This window comes from Salvelinus alpinus, chromosome 1 (assembly GCF_045679555.1).
Source record: "Salvelinus alpinus chromosome 1, SLU_Salpinus.1, whole genome shotgun sequence".
Taxonomy (NCBI): Eukaryota; Metazoa; Chordata; class Actinopteri; order Salmoniformes; family Salmonidae; genus Salvelinus; species Salvelinus alpinus.
Window position 1 is genome coordinate 81,430,676 of NC_092086.1, and position 17,719 is coordinate 81,448,394.

At 43.4% G+C, this 17,719-nt stretch overlaps 2 protein-coding genes across 6 annotated transcripts in view; both read right to left on the bottom strand.

Annotated features, from left to right (window-relative positions):
• Positions 1 to 541: 541 nt before the first annotated feature.
• On the bottom strand, positions 542 to 9,558 carry LOC139531539 (putative nuclease HARBI1). 5 transcript variants are annotated; one of them, XM_071328098.1, is made up of 10 exons: positions 3,518 to 9,558; positions 3,254 to 3,430; positions 3,102 to 3,163; positions 2,933 to 3,019; positions 2,804 to 2,845; positions 2,562 to 2,735; positions 2,447 to 2,482; positions 1,794 to 2,348; positions 1,401 to 1,512; positions 542 to 1,306 (listed from the first exon to the last, which is right to left on the bottom strand). In XM_071328098.1, exons 1-7 carry the CDS (start codon positions 3,624 to 3,626, stop codon positions 2,447 to 2,449), a joined length of 687 nt encoding a protein of 228 aa, XP_071184199.1. In that variant the 5' UTR covers positions 3,627 to 9,558; the 3' UTR covers positions 542 to 1,306; positions 1,401 to 1,512; positions 1,794 to 2,348. The 5 variants fall into 5 exon arrangements, with proteins under 5 accessions (XP_071184199.1, XP_071184190.1, XP_071184180.1 ...); XM_071328089.1 differs by having other exon boundaries at positions 2,447 to 2,735; XM_071328079.1 differs by having other exon boundaries at positions 1,794 to 2,735.
• A 144-nt stretch (positions 9,559 to 9,702) lies between these two features.
• Positions 9,703 to 17,719, bottom strand: part of LOC139531533 (vacuolar protein sorting-associated protein 37D-like) — a 43,037-nt gene continuing 35,020 nt past the window's right edge. Inside the window, exons 3-4 of the mRNA XM_071328047.1 lie at positions 13,000 to 13,082; positions 9,703 to 10,702 (exon numbers count right to left, since the gene is read on the bottom strand). Of these exons, the coding sequence (XP_071184148.1) occupies positions 10,169 to 10,702; positions 13,000 to 13,082 (617 nt within the window). The 3' untranslated portion in view covers positions 9,703 to 10,168. The remainder of the gene's footprint in view (positions 10,703 to 12,999; positions 13,083 to 17,719) is intronic.

Genomic DNA, 17,719 nt, shown 5'->3' on the forward strand with positions numbered 1-17,719 from the left:
TCTATTTAATCTCATCCCTAATGTCAGTCAGCAGTCACCACAAATGGAAACCAATAGTTATTTCACTGCTCACTATACATTGTTATCACATATAACTAGACCCACTGTTATTATTTAAACGTTTGTGATCATTAATTTCAATGATTTTGGATAAAAAATGATTTTTAGATGATGTTGCTATCATTAGATAATTTACAGTTTCCCATAGACTATAAGGCTATATATAAAATGATAGAATATTAGGGCCACAGAGGGGAAAAAAACACAAGTCATAATATTGTAACCAGTTGTTTTAAAGGAGGACAGTTGTTAAAATGACAGATGTGGGGCATTTCGTGAAATTGTACTTCAGTATGGTTTCATAAACAAAGACATGCTGATGTGCCAGAATATTAAGTATCACATTGTCATAAGTATCAAAACTGTAAAAACAATATGTAGCTTTTCTGCAGAAAGAACCAGCCTCATAAATTTATGACTTTATCCTTTTTCTTCAGTGTGGCCCTAGTACTCTGTCATATAAACAAATACACATTCCATATGAATATAAAAACACAATGTGTAACATTATGTTCCTTTATTGAATAAGGACAAAACAAAGCAGGTAAACCATCAGCTCCTTTCGAAACTGAAGTCACAGTGACTCTACAAGATGGAAAGCACAGAATCCAAGCATATTATACAAAATGATACATACACATTCAAAGGTCTGTATATAACACACCCTGCATGTCTGCACACTAAAATAAATGCAGGACAAATCCATACACATCAACTGAACAGACAAATGAATGGATGCAGTAGCCTCCCTGCAGCCTTGTATTACACACAGTATACCGCACAAACATCATAAGAGGCCAAATTCGTCAAAAAACGAACCCAAAAAAACCCAAATTCCTCTGCCACCGCAGGACATATTTAACCAAAATTGAAAGCACACATACTAACTAAAATAATTCAACACATATTGGTCCCTCAGCAGCCGACCACTGTCGTCATCAGGGAAGATTGCCGGATTGTCCCAGTCCATGGCTGGTGGCACTCTGGGGGCCCTCTCCTTCCTCAGGCAGGCCACATTGTGGAGGACAGCACAAGCCACAGTAATATCACATGCCCTAACAGGGCTGACCCTTAATTTGTGAAGGCAGTGAAAGCGTGCCTTCAGGAGGCCAAAGGTCATTTCAACTCTGGTCCTGGCATGGGCATGGTTGTAGGCCTGCTGTGCTTCCTGGGGGTCTGTGAAAGGTGTCAGGAGAAAAGGCTGGCAGCCATACCCCCTGTCTCCCAGCAACACCAGAGAATTCACCTGTCAACACAAAATCTCATCATTACTACCTCATAAACACAGTGATATTCTTGACACAGCCATGATGGTTATAAATAGGGGTTGTGTGGCTTACCTTGTGATAGGCACTGATAGATTTCAGAGGCCCGAAAGATTCTGGAGTCATGGACTGAGCCAGGCCATTTTGCCACAACATTGCTGATCACACAGTCAGCATTGCAGACCATCTGAAATCATAAGATGAGGAATATTACACCAATCAATGCACATCACTGGCAATGCAGAGTGTTCGTCAATGGACAATATCAAAAAGTTATGTTCACCTGAACATTAATGCTGTGAAAGGATTTCCTATTCACAAAATCGGCCTCATGGGCACCTGAGGGGGCTTTTATCCTTATGTGTGTGCAGTCCACTGCACCAATGACATTGGGGAAACCTGTCACACAAAGTAATGAGTATCCTACTATGTGTTAACAGTTGTCCTGTAATTTGTAGATCCTCTTACCTGCAATCCTATAGAACTCCTCTTTGATGTCACAGAGTCTTCTGTGGCCAGGGAAGGAGATGAAGACATCTGCTAATGCTTTGATAGCCAGACACACACTCCTTATTGTGCGGCAAATTGTGGCCTTGTTCAGCTGTTCTGCATCCCCCACTGAGTACAGGAAGGCTCCACTAGCAAAAAAGCGCAAGGCCACACAAACCATTTGCTCCACACTCAGTGCATGGCTCCGTGCAGTGCGGTGCTTAATCCTGGGACCCAGTAGTCTGCATAGATACCTGATGCCATCTGCAGAAAACCTGTATCTTTCATATAGATGGTCATCAGGGAAGGCCAGTGGGTCCAACCGGTCCCTGAAGACCCTTTCTCGCCTGAAGGCTCTCCTCAGCACAAGTGCTTCTTCATCCACCACATCTCGCACGAATGGGCATGCCATTGTCAGAGCAGAAAGGAACACACAATTTTGGGCCTTCATATAGGCTAGTGGCCATACCTGGTGCTGGGGGGGTGGGCAAAAGAGGGCGATGCCTTATAACGATGACTTGGTTGTACTGATTGCTGGGAAAATAAAAAAAACCTTAGAAAGATGCCACCGTCCTGTGTGCTCACAATAAGAGCTCATATGTCATGGCTCACTTGACTTTACGAGAATATACCTAATTTTTATTTTGAGCTGTGTCATCTTCTTGGAGCTGGGGGAGGAAAGAAAAATAATGATTAATACATTTGTGTTACAGTTAGCATACAGTGTACATTGAAGGCATATCTCACCTCCCTCTCAAGTTTTTTTATTTCAAGGTCCAGTTTCCTAATTGTCCTCTTTTTTATTTCGGACTCCAGTGCAAGATTTTCCATCTTTTTCTTCTTGTACTGAATGTCTATGTCTGCCAGTTCTATTTGGCGCCGGAGGTGGTTGCCATACAACTTTCTGATAGCTTGTGAGCTCTGTGAACACAATACAATTAGCGCAGCTGGAATTTGGCAGGATGTGGTGTCCTTTTATTAATACGCACTATGTTGCCAGGCTGGTTTTCCCACTGTATAGCATCTGGGTCCTGTAAAAGAAATTAGATTTTTTGATTTTGATGAGGACTCCTCACCATTGTAGAGTAAATAGTACTTTCACAGTCTTAACATGATACCTCATGCCTTCTGGAATCCAGAGAGATGGTCTCCTCCTCATCATCGTCTCCATCATGTGCTGTTGCTGCTGCACTGGGGCCTTCACCCTATCACATTTAATCGGATTCATATTGAAGCTAGTAGACAAGACATGCCAGGCCTACAGTATGCCTTTGATGGAGTACTCACTGGATCAGCATCGTCTGGTGCTTGTGCTGGTGGCTCTAACAGGAACACAGTGCTGCCAGACACTGCAAGGCAATAGGTAAACCAAAGTCAGACAGTCCAAATTGATTCAATATGAATGTGGTTGTATCCCATGTAGAGATGGAAGGACATACCTTGAATGAAGCGGGTGGCATCTTGGGAGGAACCTATGCTCGTCTCTTTCCCCCCAGGGATCCCCTCTAAGACGGGCCTGCCTTTATTTAGCTCCAAGGCCATGTCCTCTGCTGGGGTAAGGTCAGCCTTTGGTGACCCACCACCCGTGCCTTGTCTGTGGGTATTCTTTTTCACTGCTAAAACAGTACAGACAATGTGTGAGCAGGCATCTTCTGGGTACAATATATGCTTGTGCTTTGTTAAATATTAGTCAGGGACCATACCATTCTGCAGAATGTTCTTGTATTTGATTTTGACCTGCTGCCATGTCCGTTTTGGCCCGTTCATGTTTAATCTACACACACACACACACACACACACACACACACACATTTAATGGAGTCACACTGCAAAAAATTACTTGGTATTTTTGTCTTGTTTTCAGTAAAAATATCAAAAAATTTATCATAGCTTTATACAGTGTGATGGAGTTACTTTACACAATTTCACTCATATCTGCAGTGCATTTCAATTAAAAATTTAACCGTTTCATAATTACAGTACAACTGCATTTTTGGAGATGTGAATTAAATATTTGAATTGTAATTGTGATGTTTCAGCGGAGCGGTGAGTGTGTAATTGTGCACTACTTACGCATTCAGGCGGTCTGCAATACTTTGCCACGCTTTTTCTCTTTGCTTTATCACTGTGGCGGTGTTGCCTTTCTTCTTAATTATATCTTTTACCTCCTCGTATGCCTCCATGAGGATTTGTGCTTCCGACGGGGAAAAGTACGCGGCTCTAGTTGCCATGGTAAATCAGTTAATCTGTGATCTGTGGCGGGGTCTATTTGAGTGAGCCGTGAGCGCGCACCTATCCAGGATTGGTTTCACCTGGCTTAATGAATCCGTGTCTGCTCATCCTGGCTTGGTCTTTGTGCAACCAATTAAGCCTGGACGCACATGTTTTGGCTTCATTGAGCTCAGCTGAGTCATTTATCCCGGATGTCTTAATTCTACTTTTGTGCAACAGGCCCCTGGTCTCGGTTATGAAAAACATACATCAACTAATGCAAAATGCTCTGAATGGTCAAAGCCACAGTGTTACAGAGAAAATGCTATTTCAAATAGGCTTACTTTCAGTCCCATAGAGAAAGGCAATTGCGCAAGGAAAATAAGATACACATAAAAAACTGCATCAACTCATAGCATTTTAATGCATTAGACTGGTTACATCCCAAACAGAAAGCAGTAGGGATAATTCCTCCCTCTGCACATCCACCTTAGGGAGAATATGTTTATGGACAGTCATCCAGGCAGATATAAACATTATTGAACTCCACATAGGCACACGTACATCATACACACTTACTGAGTGAGTGAGTGTGTGTGTGTGTTTGTTCATGCCTGTGTTTGAGCATGTACGTGTGCTAAACAGGTTGAGGGAGGTCCAAAAGCAACAGGATGGATTCTCCCAGTAAATCCTGTCTGAACTGGTTTGTGAAAGCGCTCGCAGACTCTCTTCATTAATGCCAGCCCGTGTCTTAATAGGTTGTGGCAGCTCTCACAACAGCTCCCTGACTAAAGCAGACTATGCACTCACAAATCGCCCCCAACTCTGTAACCTACTCTCCCCCCAACCTTCCAATGATTTTCTCTCTAGGGCACTGGATTTTTTAGTTCATGCCACTCGCCCTGCATGGCATTTTCTTGAGGCGTTGTGTGAGCTCTAGTCTTTAAAATATATATATATATATTTCACCTTTATTTAACCAGGTAGGCCAGTTGAGAACAAGTTCTCATTTACAACTGCGACCTGGCCAAGATAAAGCAAAGCAGTGCGACACAAACAACAACACAGAGTTACACATGAAATAAACAAACGTACAGTCAATAATACAATAAGATCTGTAGACAGTGTGTGCAAATGAAGTAAGGAGGTAAGGCAATAAATAGGCCAATAGTGGTGAATTAATTACAATTGAGCAATTTACACTGGAGTGAGATATGTGCAGATGAGGATGTGCAAGTAGAAATACTGGTGTGCAAAAGAGCAGAAAAACATAAACAAATATGGGGATGGGGTAGGTAGTTGGTTGGATGGGCTATTTACAGATGGGCTGTGTACAGTTGCAGCGATCGGTAAGCTGCTCTGACAGCTGACCCTTAAAGCTAGTGAGGGAGATATGTCTCCAACTTCAGTGATTTTTGCAATTTGTTCCAGTCATTGGCAGCAGAGAACTGGAAGGAAAGGCGGCCAAAGAAGGTGTTGGCTTTGGGGATGGCCAGTGAAATATACCTGCTGGTGCACGTGCTACGGGTGGGTGTTGCTTTGGTGACCAGTGAGCTGAGATAAGGCACAGCTTTACCTAGCAAAGACTTATAGACGACCTGAAGCCAGTGGGTTTGGCGACGAATATGTAGCAAGGAGCAGCCAACGAGAGCATACAGGTCGTAGTGATGGGTAGTATATGGGGCTTTGATGACAAAACGGATGGCACTGTGATAGACTGCATCCAATTTGCTGAGTAGAGTGTTGGAGGCTTTTTTGTAAATGACATTGCCGAAATCAAGGATTGTTAGAATAGTCCGTTTTACGAGGGTATGTGGCAGCATGAGTGAAGGAGGCTTTGTGGCGAAATAGGAAGCCGTTTCTAGATTTAACTTTGGATTGGAGATGCTTAATGTGAGTCTGGAAGGAGAGTTTACAGTCTAGCCAGACACCTAGGTATTTATAGTTGTCCACATATTCTAAGTCAGAACCGTCCAGAGTAGTGATGCTAGTCAGGCAGGCGGGTGCGGGCAGCGATCGGTTGAAGAGCATGCATTTCAGTTGGAGGCCAAGGAAGGAGTGTTGTATGGCGTTGAAGCTCGTTTGGAGGTTTGTTAACACAGTGTCCAAAGAAGGGCCAGATGTATACAGAATGGTGTCGTCTGCATAGCAGGTGGATCAAAGAATCATCCGCAGCAAGAGCGACATCATTGATATATACAGAGAAAAGAGTCGGCCCGAGAATTGAACCCCGTGTTACCCACATAGAGACTGCCAGAGGTCCGGACAACAGGGCCTCCGAACTCTATCTGAGAAGTAGTTAGTGAACCAGGCGAGGCAGTCATTAGAGAAACCAAGGCTGTTGAGTCTGCCGATAAGAATACGGTGATTGACAGAGCCGAAAGCCTTGGCCAGGTTGATGAAGACGGCTGCACAGTACTGTCTTTTATCGATGGCGGTTATGATATCGTTTAGGACCTTGAGCGTGGCTGAGGTGCACCTGTGACCAGCTCGGAAACCAGATTGCATAGTGGAGAAGTTACGGTGGGATTCGAAATGGTCGGTGATCTGTTTGTTAACTTGGCTTTCGAAGACTTTAGAAAGGCAGGGCAGGATGGATATAGGTCTGTGACAGTTTGGGTCTAGAGTGTCTCCCCCTTTGAAGAGGGGGATGACCGCGGCCGCTTTCCAATCTTTAGGAATCTCAGACGATACGAAAGAGAGGTTGAACAGACTAGTAATAGGGGTTGCAACAATGGCGGCGGATAATTTTAGGAAGAGAGGGTCCAGGTTGTCTAGTCTCTATGATTGAATTTTCCCCATTACACTCACAGCATTTTAATGTAAGCAAGGATGTGCCAATTACGTAATATGCAGTAAAACATACAGATGAGCGCAAAATGAATCTGAATGGATGGAAGGGTTCGGCATTAACAAGCCAGAAAACCTCAGCCAGAGAGAGGGAGACTGAGTGAGATGTACTGTATGTGCTGTACTACAGCCCGATGTCTTGGGGGCGCAGGGACTTACATACATTTGATACGGCCCCCATGAATTGGACATTGATCGGTGCTGCCCCCTTCCTCTCTTCAAATTCAGTTCTAACCCAGACCAAGCACCAGATAGACGCTGCTAAAAGACCAAAGGCGGATAAATATCTAGGTGGAACATTACAGCTTCTCCCCATGTTGCCTTTCTTGTCTTCCATGGCCCTTTCCTTGAATAAACACCTCCCCCCACAACATTTTCATAGGGCTAATGAGCAGCGCGCGCACACACATACACACACACACACACACATTTTCACTTGATCCCAAACTGTGAATAGTTGGAAGGGAAAACAAATATTTAAACATTTCTGTCTCAATTAAACATTAAACATTCACCTGACTTAAATATCCATGCATAGGAAAAAGGCAAATATGCTTTCATAGATCAAATGTATCTTTCAACTATTAAATATGCCTGATGATTTTCTTGGTGTGAATGAAAAGGATTATAACTGGATTTAAGCTTCAAGGAGATTGAAGGCCCACCCAATCACTGTGCCACTACCCAATGTCCAGCCGAGAGACGGCCAGGCCGGCCACGTCGCCTACAGGGAATAAAAATAAGGCCAACATCTTTAATTTGCGAACATTGTGTGTATTTCTACTTTGTTTGTTAAGATTTGATAATGTAGGCCAGGTTGAAATAATGAGATCAATGAATTCATAGTAAGTGGTGTATTGCAGTGAATCAGGCATGTAGCGTGTAAATTGCTCCTGTATGTCACTCTGGATAAGAACGTCTGCTAAATGACTTAAAATGTCAAATGTAAATGTCAAATGTAAATGTGTTTCCACACACAACGGGGACAATGTTTTTTCTCCTCCTCAAGCAATCAGGTCACTGGCAGTTCAGTGTCCAGACATCCATACCAATTGGCATTTCCCTAATGAGACACCATGATCTTATTCGGAGAGGCCTGCCCTGGGGGCGCTTTCTCTTAGCACTCATATTTTAGATGCCACACGTGTTCATACTGAGAACAGGCAGAAAGGGGAAATTGACTTGACTTTATTATTAATAGCTAATTTTCAATGGAACACATACTAATACTTTTTGACATTGTGCTTGCAACCACAATCCACTGACATGAAAAGCTATGGTCTTTTCATGTCAATAGTATCGTTTTCGTCTGAGTGAGTCATCACCATATTCCCCTCCATTTACAGGAAAGCTGAAGGAGTATTCGGTTACCATGATGAGGGAAGGGAAATATACTGTCCTCGACAAAATGTAAAAAGCTTTAGATGTGATCCTGAAACAGAAGGAAAATCCCGCATTGATATAACCCACCATTCCCCTTCATAAAAATTTTCTGTGATAGATTCTGTTTATTATCATTAGGCCTAATATCTAGGTTAGAATTGAAATCCCTCTCCAGTGGCTATGGTTGATACTTATGGTAACCTTAACTGGAGGGTGACAGTAGACCTCGCTGTTGCAAAAGTGTTAAAACGTTACGTCAATTCGCCTGGACCACAAACAATGTGGGTTAATTAAAGTAATCTTATTCTAATCCCTTAGGTTACACATGAACTCTGTACAATCTTACTGCCATGAAAAAAATAAGGACATAGGGAAAAACTTGCTTGTTTGTGACTACAGTCCCTCCCAGTCATGGTCGTTCTCTTTGGCATGCCTTGGCACGGGTCTCCTATGGAGAAGGCTCTAAATTCACGCTCACCTTTTAGCCAGCTGTGCTACAAGGTCGTTCGTCAACCATGTCCTTAGATTGACCTTGAGAGTTAAACAATGTGTTTTGTTTGGTTGGAAGCCTGACTTGTCACATGGAGATTCCTGTGCCCACTGATGTAATGGACCTGCTGTGATAGTAGTTCTCTCACAATGAATATAATGCTAATCACATCATTGAGAGAAATGTATTTTATTGCTGAAAATTTTGCACCCCATCGATTTGAAGCGCAAAACCAGGACGTTATAATGACCAATTATCCTATTTACCCCAAAGTGGACTTCTATGCTGGACCGGTAGTAAGAAAATTAAAGAGTTTAGCAATTGTTTCATATTAAATCATAACAGTACGTGCTTCCGGCAGGAAGCCCTGAAAGAAAAACAGCCTCTCATTTATCAGAGTAAACAAAAGCCTTTGAAGCTGGGCATTTAAAATAGCATTTCCATAAATAAGTAAACCATTCACCGATGTGAATGCTTCGACACACTGTTTGTGAAATAACAAACGCAGAGTTGTGCGCTCCTCGAGGTTTATTTGTGAAGGTAATCAACTTCAGCTGAGAAACCTGGTGACCCTTTAGAAAATGTAGCCCTATTTGGGAGCCGGTCCAAAGATAACAATGTTACTGTTCCCCCATATCCACTCTCAGCGATATATTCATCATCATCATTATCCATGTGATAATAAAACATTTGAAAATCCTGAGCAAACAGTCATGTTGCCAGTATATATCTACTGGCCGGATAAATAATAAATATTAGACCATTTGCTCTAAATATGCATTTGAAAGGGGAAGCTGCATAAACACTCTGCCACATATTCAGTGTTCTTTGTTCATCTTTGTGTTGTGATGTCTTGTGTTTGCGCGTCAGGATAATGGCTTGGAAATGATTCCAAAATTGCATAAATATGACTGCATTGCTTGGACAGAACTATGAAACAAGTAACAACAGGGATTTAGGTTAATAATAAACACCACGATTTGTACTTTATTGATCATCAGCAAAACGACACCAGGCCATTTCATAGAAGCCTTGCAGTTCTTAGTCGGAGGAATGGACAATGGGGTCCTTTATGACAAACCGGAGACACTACTCCACTACTCCATATCATTGCTGTGCTTCACAACCCTGTGACGCCCTGACAGTGTAACATTCAAAGAAAAAAAACAACAACAATGAAAACCACACCCTGTTGCTCCTTCATTCATTCATTCACTTGCTTGCTTTCAACTACACTTACTCCATGCTTAATGGCTTCCGGTTATCTCCCTTTTTAGGTATGTTTACATTTTGTGTCATGGCTGGAGAACGTATGTGTCAGATCAATTCCACAAAGTCTTCAAAGGCCATCTTTAGGTGCATGAGTCTGGTAGCCGCTGTTTGGTTCCATGTCTAGAAACCTCTAGGGCCCATGCCTCAGCTATCGGTATAGAGGCTCAGGCTGGTGAGTGGCGGGCCTATAGAGCTGCTGTAACCGCACCGGTCTGGTTGGCCAGCCACCGGGTAATTGTCCAATGACCCGTAGGTTCACAGGGTGCCCATGTCCCGAGAGCTGGGCACTTGGGCTAAGGATGTGGGTCTGGCCCGGCTGGGAGTCCAGCGGAGGTAGACTGGCGTGGGACGGGGCAGAGGGCGAGGTGGTTGGCAGGGGGAAGTGGGGCAGCAGGATGGCGGGGGTGAGGCCGTAGCGGAGCTGGAAGACCCGGGGCGGGCCCTGGGCCACGAAGCCGTTGGGCCGCTGAGTTACAGGGTGCTCGTCTCTCTTCACCTCCCGCGCCTTGTCCTCTCGCTCCTCTAGCTTTTTGGGTTTGCTGGAATTCTCTTTGACCCGGCTGAGCTCCTGGATTTTCTCTGCCTGAACACGGCGGATGTGGTAGCTCTTCCTGGAGCTTTGGAAGGAGTCCAGGAACCCCTCCAAGGGCACGTTCCCCTCCATGAACTTCTCCAGGAGGTCCTGTGAAGCAGAGGCCCAGGTATCAGAAGACAGGAAGTCTAACAAAAGGATTCCCAACCCCTGGGAACAGTGTAAACACAGACCCACATGTAAAACGGGGTTTCACATTGACTTGTAATGCCATGAACTTTGACACAGATGTGTTGATAATTTAATTGCAAGATATATTATTTTACATGGGCCAAAAAGGTATATCCAGTAACACTTCCACTGGAACAGCCCTAGAATGACTGTAATCAGTCTGACTGGCAACTGTACCCCCAGTCATTGGGAGCAGGTGGAAAAACCTGTCTAGCCTAGTATTGGGGGAGTGAATAATTGATTACAGTCTGCACAGCCCACCTCCCCACTCTAACCTCTGCCTGAGCATAGTCAATGGTAAGGACTCAATTAGCAGGAAGCCACCGGCTACGCACACAAAAAAGGTTTGGGTCATTACTGTGTATCTTCCATTTCAGAGCAGCACAAATGGTCCACCGTGGTACCACCATAATTTCCCTGGACATTTCTTTATTCGTAGTTGCCAGCTGTAGATGGTTTGACACTAGGCTTGGGCGATATACTGTATATTGGGTGATATACCGTTTACCCGTATACTGGGGTATTTCGAAATACCAACGGTTTATTATATTTTTTCAATCCCCTCCTGGATCAAGATCCCTGTTGCCTAAATTGTTTTGTGCGTCAATATATTCATATATTTTTTCAATCCCCTTGTGTGCACATTCGGTAATACCCTATACCCCGGTATGGTACAGAAATGGTATGCCGGTATGAAATCTGGATCCGACCAACCCTACTCAATCAACTCTCTATGACGTTACCTTCGGCCTCGGGGGCTGAAATTTGTCAGCTTCAACAGGGAGCCGCTAAAGATATTAATGAGTGGCACTGGCGATACATAAAACCAAATTGCTGGAACACACAAAAGAACCCACCCTTACTGCCATTCATTAGATATATTGATTGTGTGAAATCCATTTAATAAACAAATGGGCCATTTATTATGCCCACGAGCTGGACGGCCTTTCATGGATATATGTTGGAAGGATTGTGTGTGGGGGGATAGTCTATGGTAGTAAGCCTTTCTCATTATGGGAACGTGCTGTATAGGACTATAGTCTGTTCACGGTTATACAGTCACTTCCTTTCAGTATATGGTTTGTGAAATTAAGGTTTACAAGGACCACTTGCTAATGGATCAAGCTCAATAAATGTGTAGTGCCATACATTCCTCTCCAAATAAAATGTTTTATCACCTAGGAAAGTATGAGGTCGGATTAAATGTGTATAGTTTGCACCAATTGCCCTGTAAAAAAAATAACCTTTCCTACAAGGGTAAAAACATACCAATGTGGGCATGTTTGCTGGGTAGTGTCTTGGTTAAAGTATGAAGGAGCTGAATGTAGTTGTATGAAAATTGTAGCTGTAGGTTAATGAGGTATTTAAATTGTTCAGTAAACCGTGGCAGTCAACGTGCAGTGCACATTAAAAAAGTAGCTGATGTGGGTGAAAAAAACTACACATATAATATCGGGATATTATTTTTGGATCGTATCATTTTGACCATATCGCAATATTATTTTTGCGCTAGTTTGCTGTAACTGCAACAAAACTCCAATATTTGTCCATCATAGCTTGTTTTCTATCTTCTTTTTAAATAGGGAGACCTTTTGTTTTTTCCATGGCTCTCTCATGTCCCTCTGAAGCAGATATATGGTGAGCAATATTTTTGGAACATTGCATCACAATAATATCACAGAGAATTGGCATACATATCGTGAGAATTGGCATACATATCGTATCGGCACTTAAACATCATGATAATATCGTATTGTGAGGTCTGTGTGTATTTCTATTAACCGTCTAGTCATCTATAACATGATGCGTTTAATAAGCAAATGAACATTTGACAGACCTGATTATTTTTTTAATCAAAAGGTCAAGGCAAATGTTCTCGTTCAAATTGTAGACATTTCTATTGAAATCGTGGCCAGATGTAGTGTAGTGCACAGAAAACTTTGGGCAAAATTCTTTGTTTGATCTCGCTTGAAAAAGGCAACCAGTTCAGTGTGGATCCTAACTCCTGCAGCCTTGAATACTCAAGTATGCATGAGTTTCATAGACTATTCCTAGAATTTGTCCGATTTTAATGGAGCGCAGAATGAACAAGTGTGGCCTGGCTGTCGACTTACGTGGAGGCTTTTCAATGATTCTACACTAGTGCTGACAATGCAAAGAACACACTCAGTGGTTTATGCTAAGACCCAACAATAGAGCTCAGGCTTTGGATTTACCTCAGACTGTTCCTCAGCACGCGCCATATCTTTGTGGAGAAGATTTTGTGCTGTTTGGAGGCTGTGCTTCTGTGTGTGGGGCACTGTAAGGACAAGGAAACATAATTGATTCACAAGGAATGACAGTGACAGAGGGATCAGTTAATTACATAAAAGAGCTTACCAAAAAGAGTGACTTATGACTAGCTCAAGACTGAGGGTGGTTCAGTCAATGAGAAACCAGGAGAGATTAAATCATTTTAAGACACAAAGAACCTTTAGGGTTGTAAAGGGAGATGGTGGGTGGACATTTTTTTGGCTCGGTGAGAGGGGCTAGGGAGCTGTAAACGTTGCTTGTGAGCAAACGCGTCCACACGTCAGTGTCATCGGTAGCCAGAGTACGAATTAAACAATGAAATTCGGGAGTCTCTATTTTATTCATGGAACCTACAATTTTTCTGGGCCTAATAGTAAAGACATCATACAATCAGATTTTTTTATTACCTTTTTTATTTTGGCATGAACATAACGTCATCTTATTGAACAACAAATCACTTCAAAAAGTATGCTACCTGTGCATGTTGGTCCACTCCAAAATAATTCCAGCATCCAAACAGTGAACTGTGAACTCGAGACATTTGTTACAAAACACCAAAAAGAAAATGTTTTTATATATACAAACGTTTGGGGTCACTTAGAAATGTAATTGTTTTTGAAAGAAAAGCTAATTTTTTGTCCATTAAAATAACATCAAATTGATCAGAAATACAGTGTAGACATTGTTAATGTTGTAAATGACTATTGTAGCTGGAAACGGCAGATTTTGTATGGAATATCAACATAGGCGTACAGAGGCCCATTATCAGCAACCATCACTCCTGTGTTCCAATGGCACGTTGTGTGAGCTAATCCAAGTTTATCATTATAAAAGGCTAATTGATCATTAGATAACCCTTTTGCAATTATGTTAGCACAGCTGAAAACTGTGGTTCTGATTAAAGAAGCAATAAAACGGGCCTTCTTTAGACTAGAGTATCTGGAGACTAAGTATCTGGAGCATCAGCATTTGTGGGTTCGATTACAGGCTCAAAATGGCCAGAAACAAAGATCTTTCTTCTGAAACTCGCCAGACTATTCTTGTTCTGAGAAATGAAGGGTATTCCATGCGAGGAATTGCCAAGAAACTGAAGAGCAACGTCAACAGTGAACAGGCGACTCCGGGATGCTGGACTTCTAGGCAGAGTTCCTCTTTCCAGTGTCTGTGTTCTTTTGCCCATCTTAATATAATTTTTTTATTGGCCAGTCTGAGATATGTATTTTTCTTTGCAACTCTGCCTAGATGGCTAGCATCCCGGAGTCGCCTCTTCACTGTTGCCCCACCTATCTGGATTACTGACCTCTGCCTGCCATTGACCTGCCTTTTGCCTGCCCCTGTTCGATTTAATAAACTATTGTTACTTCGACATTGTCTGCATCTGGGTCTTACCTGAAACGTGATAGTAGGATCAGTCCAACTATTATTTAATTCTGATTTATAAAGATTTTCATAGAAGCTTTTAAATTAGTTATTAATAGCAGTGTTGTTTCTAATTAAATAATTTGTATCGTTATCTTTTAAAATTATAACTGGTTTAGTATGTATCCATTTGTCATTTTTTACCCCTTTTTCTCCCCAATTTCATGGTATCCAGTTGGTAGTTACAGCCTTGTCTCATCGCTGCAACTCTGGTATGGACTAGGGAGAGGCGAAGGTTGAGAGCCGTGCGTCCTCCGAAACACAACCCAACCAAGCCGCAATGCTTATTGACACAATGCCCACTTAACCCGGAAGGCAGCCGCACCATTGTGTCAGAGGAAACACTGTACACCTGGCAACCGTGTCAGTGTGCACTGCGCCCAGCAAGCCGTAGGAGTCGCTAGTGCGCGATGGGACAAGGACATCCCTGCCGGCCAAACCCTCCCTTAACCCTGACAACGCTAGGCCATTGTGCGCCACCCCATGGGTCTCCCGGTCGCGGCCGGCTGCGACAGAGCCTGGACTCGAACCCAGAATCTCTAGTGGCACAGCTAGCACTGCGATGCAGTGCCTTAGACCACTGCACCACTCGAGAGTCGAGCATACTTAAATTCACACAGGACACCAGATAAGACAGGAGAATTACACCAGATATAACAGACTGACCCTAGCCCCCCAGCACATAGACTATTGCAGCATAGATACTGTAGACTGAGACAGGGGTGGGGGGGACACTGTGGCCCCGTCCGAAGATAAATTGAGCTCTGTAGGAGGAAGCCCTGCCTCCAGCTGTTTGCTTAGAAATTCTAAGGAAAATAAGGAGGCCTGCGTCTTGTGATCGTAGCATACGTGTAGGTATGTACAGCAGGACCAAATTGGAGAGATAGGTAGGAACAAGCCATGTAATGTTTTGTAGGTTAGCAGTAAAACCAGGTGTACAGTGTTTCCTCCGACACATTGGTGCGGCTGGCTTCCGGGTTAAGTGGGCTTTGTGTCAAGAAGCAGCTTGGTTGGTTTTTGTTTCAGAGGATGAACGGCTCTCGACCTTTGCCTCTCTCGAGTCCGTACAGGAGTTGCAATGATGAGACAAGACTGTAACTACCAATTGGATACAAGGAAATTGTGGCGAAAAATGGGTAGAAGAAATTATAATCCTCTCTCCCTCCCCTCCCGTACTACATGGCCTGATGACTCCTGGCTGTCCCCAGTCCACCTTAGATCCTGGTCCCTCTCTAGGTTTCTTCCTAGTTTCCTGCCTTTCTAGGGAGTTTTTCCTAGCCAACGCACCTCTACATCTGCATTGCTTGCTGTTTGGGGTTTTAGGCTGGGTTTCTGTATAGCATTTTGTGACGTCTGCTGATGTAAAAAAGAGGCTTTAGAAATACATTTGATTGATTGATTGATTGATTGACTGGTGTTTATACCAGTTTTAGTTGAACGTGTCTCCACAAGCTGTTCCCTTTAACGAGCCAACAAGTCACTTCAGTCAAACAATGGTAATGCATTTTAGCATGATAATGGTTTATTCTGAGCACCACAGGCAGTGGGTTCACACATAAAACAACAAACCATAGTGGACGTTCCAACAACAAGCCCATCAAAACTCTGCACCTACTCGCCCCGTTCATGTCTCTCCATTGTTTGAACATGAATAATCCAAACCAACAGTAAGGCCTCTACTAGCAAGAGCTGTGTGAACATGTACCTTCATATACGTGAGAACCACGCATGCATGAAGGGAAAATGGTGAGGCGAGGCGTGCCACGCATGACCCTGTGCTCCAGTTGTTGGGGGTGTAATGGAAGGTGACAGACAGCCAAACAAACACACCAGGAGCAGCTGCATTTAATTCAGCAGGCCTAGAGGATAACTGGCTAAAACAATAGCATTACCAGCTCCTCCTCAGTCGGAATGGGGGAGGGGAGCAGAGCAACACCAACCTCAGACTAGCTAGCTTATGGGCGTCGGCAAATGGGGATCCTAATAAATCAAATCAAGCCTCTGGGAGCGGCATTTGGCACGCTGACACTCACAGCAGAGGATTGAGAATTTTGCTCCCCACTGTTTTCAGAAAAACAGATATGGTCAGTTAACTGCCCCTCTTATCTGAAGCAATAGTCTACTCACGAAAGCTACCCATCCCTGGGTGGGCTTGAACTACTAACCTTTCAGTTAAGAGCCAAACAAGATAGCCGTTTGCTCCAAGATACAGGAGCTATAGAAATGTGACACAGCCTGTAATACTGTATGAATGTAAGCCCTACTTGTTCCACATGTAGTTACATTACAGCCCTCTAAAATGGATTAAAAAAAAAATTCCCTCATCAACCTACACACAATACCCCATAATGACAAAGTGAAAACAGCTTCTTTTTTTTTTGCAAATGTATTACAAATATAGAACAGAAATACCTTATTTATATAAGTATTCAGACCCTTTGCTATGAGACTCTGTAACAATGGCGCCAGAGAAGAAGGCTGACGTTTTACGTGTCCCCAACCAATTGTGGATTTTTGTTTGTTTATTTGCTTTGTTTGTAGCTTATTTTTTAAACTTATTTTGTACATAATGTTGCCGCTACCGTCTCTTATGACCGAAAATAACTTCTGGACATCAGGACTGCGATTACTCACCACAGACTGGCAGAATCCTTTTTTTCCTTTAACGAGTCTGACGAGCCCATGCATCAGTGACCGTACGTACATTCCCCAACCAGAAGCCATGTGTTACAGGCAACATCCGCACTAAGCTAAAGGCAACAGCTGCCGCTTTCAAGGAGCGGGACTCTAACCCGGAAGCTTATAATAAATTCCGCTATGTCCTCCGAAGAACCATCAAACAGGCAAAGCGTCAATACACGACTAAGATCGAATTGTACTACACTGGCTCTGACGCTTGTCGGATGTGGCAGGGCTTGCAAAACATTACAGACGACAGAGGGAAGCACAGCCGAGAGCTGCCCAGTGACACGAGCCTACCAGACGGGCTAAACTACGTCTATGCTCGCTTCGAGGCAAATAACATTGAAACATGCATGAGAGCACCAGCTGTTCCAGAAGACTGTGTGATCACGCTCTCCGCAGCCGATGTGAGTAGGACCTTTAAGCAGGTCAACATTCACAAGGCCGCAGGGCCAGACAGATTAACAGGACGTGTACTGCGAGCATGTGCTGACCATCTGGCAAGTGTCTTCACTGACATTTTCAACCTCTCCCTGTCTGAGT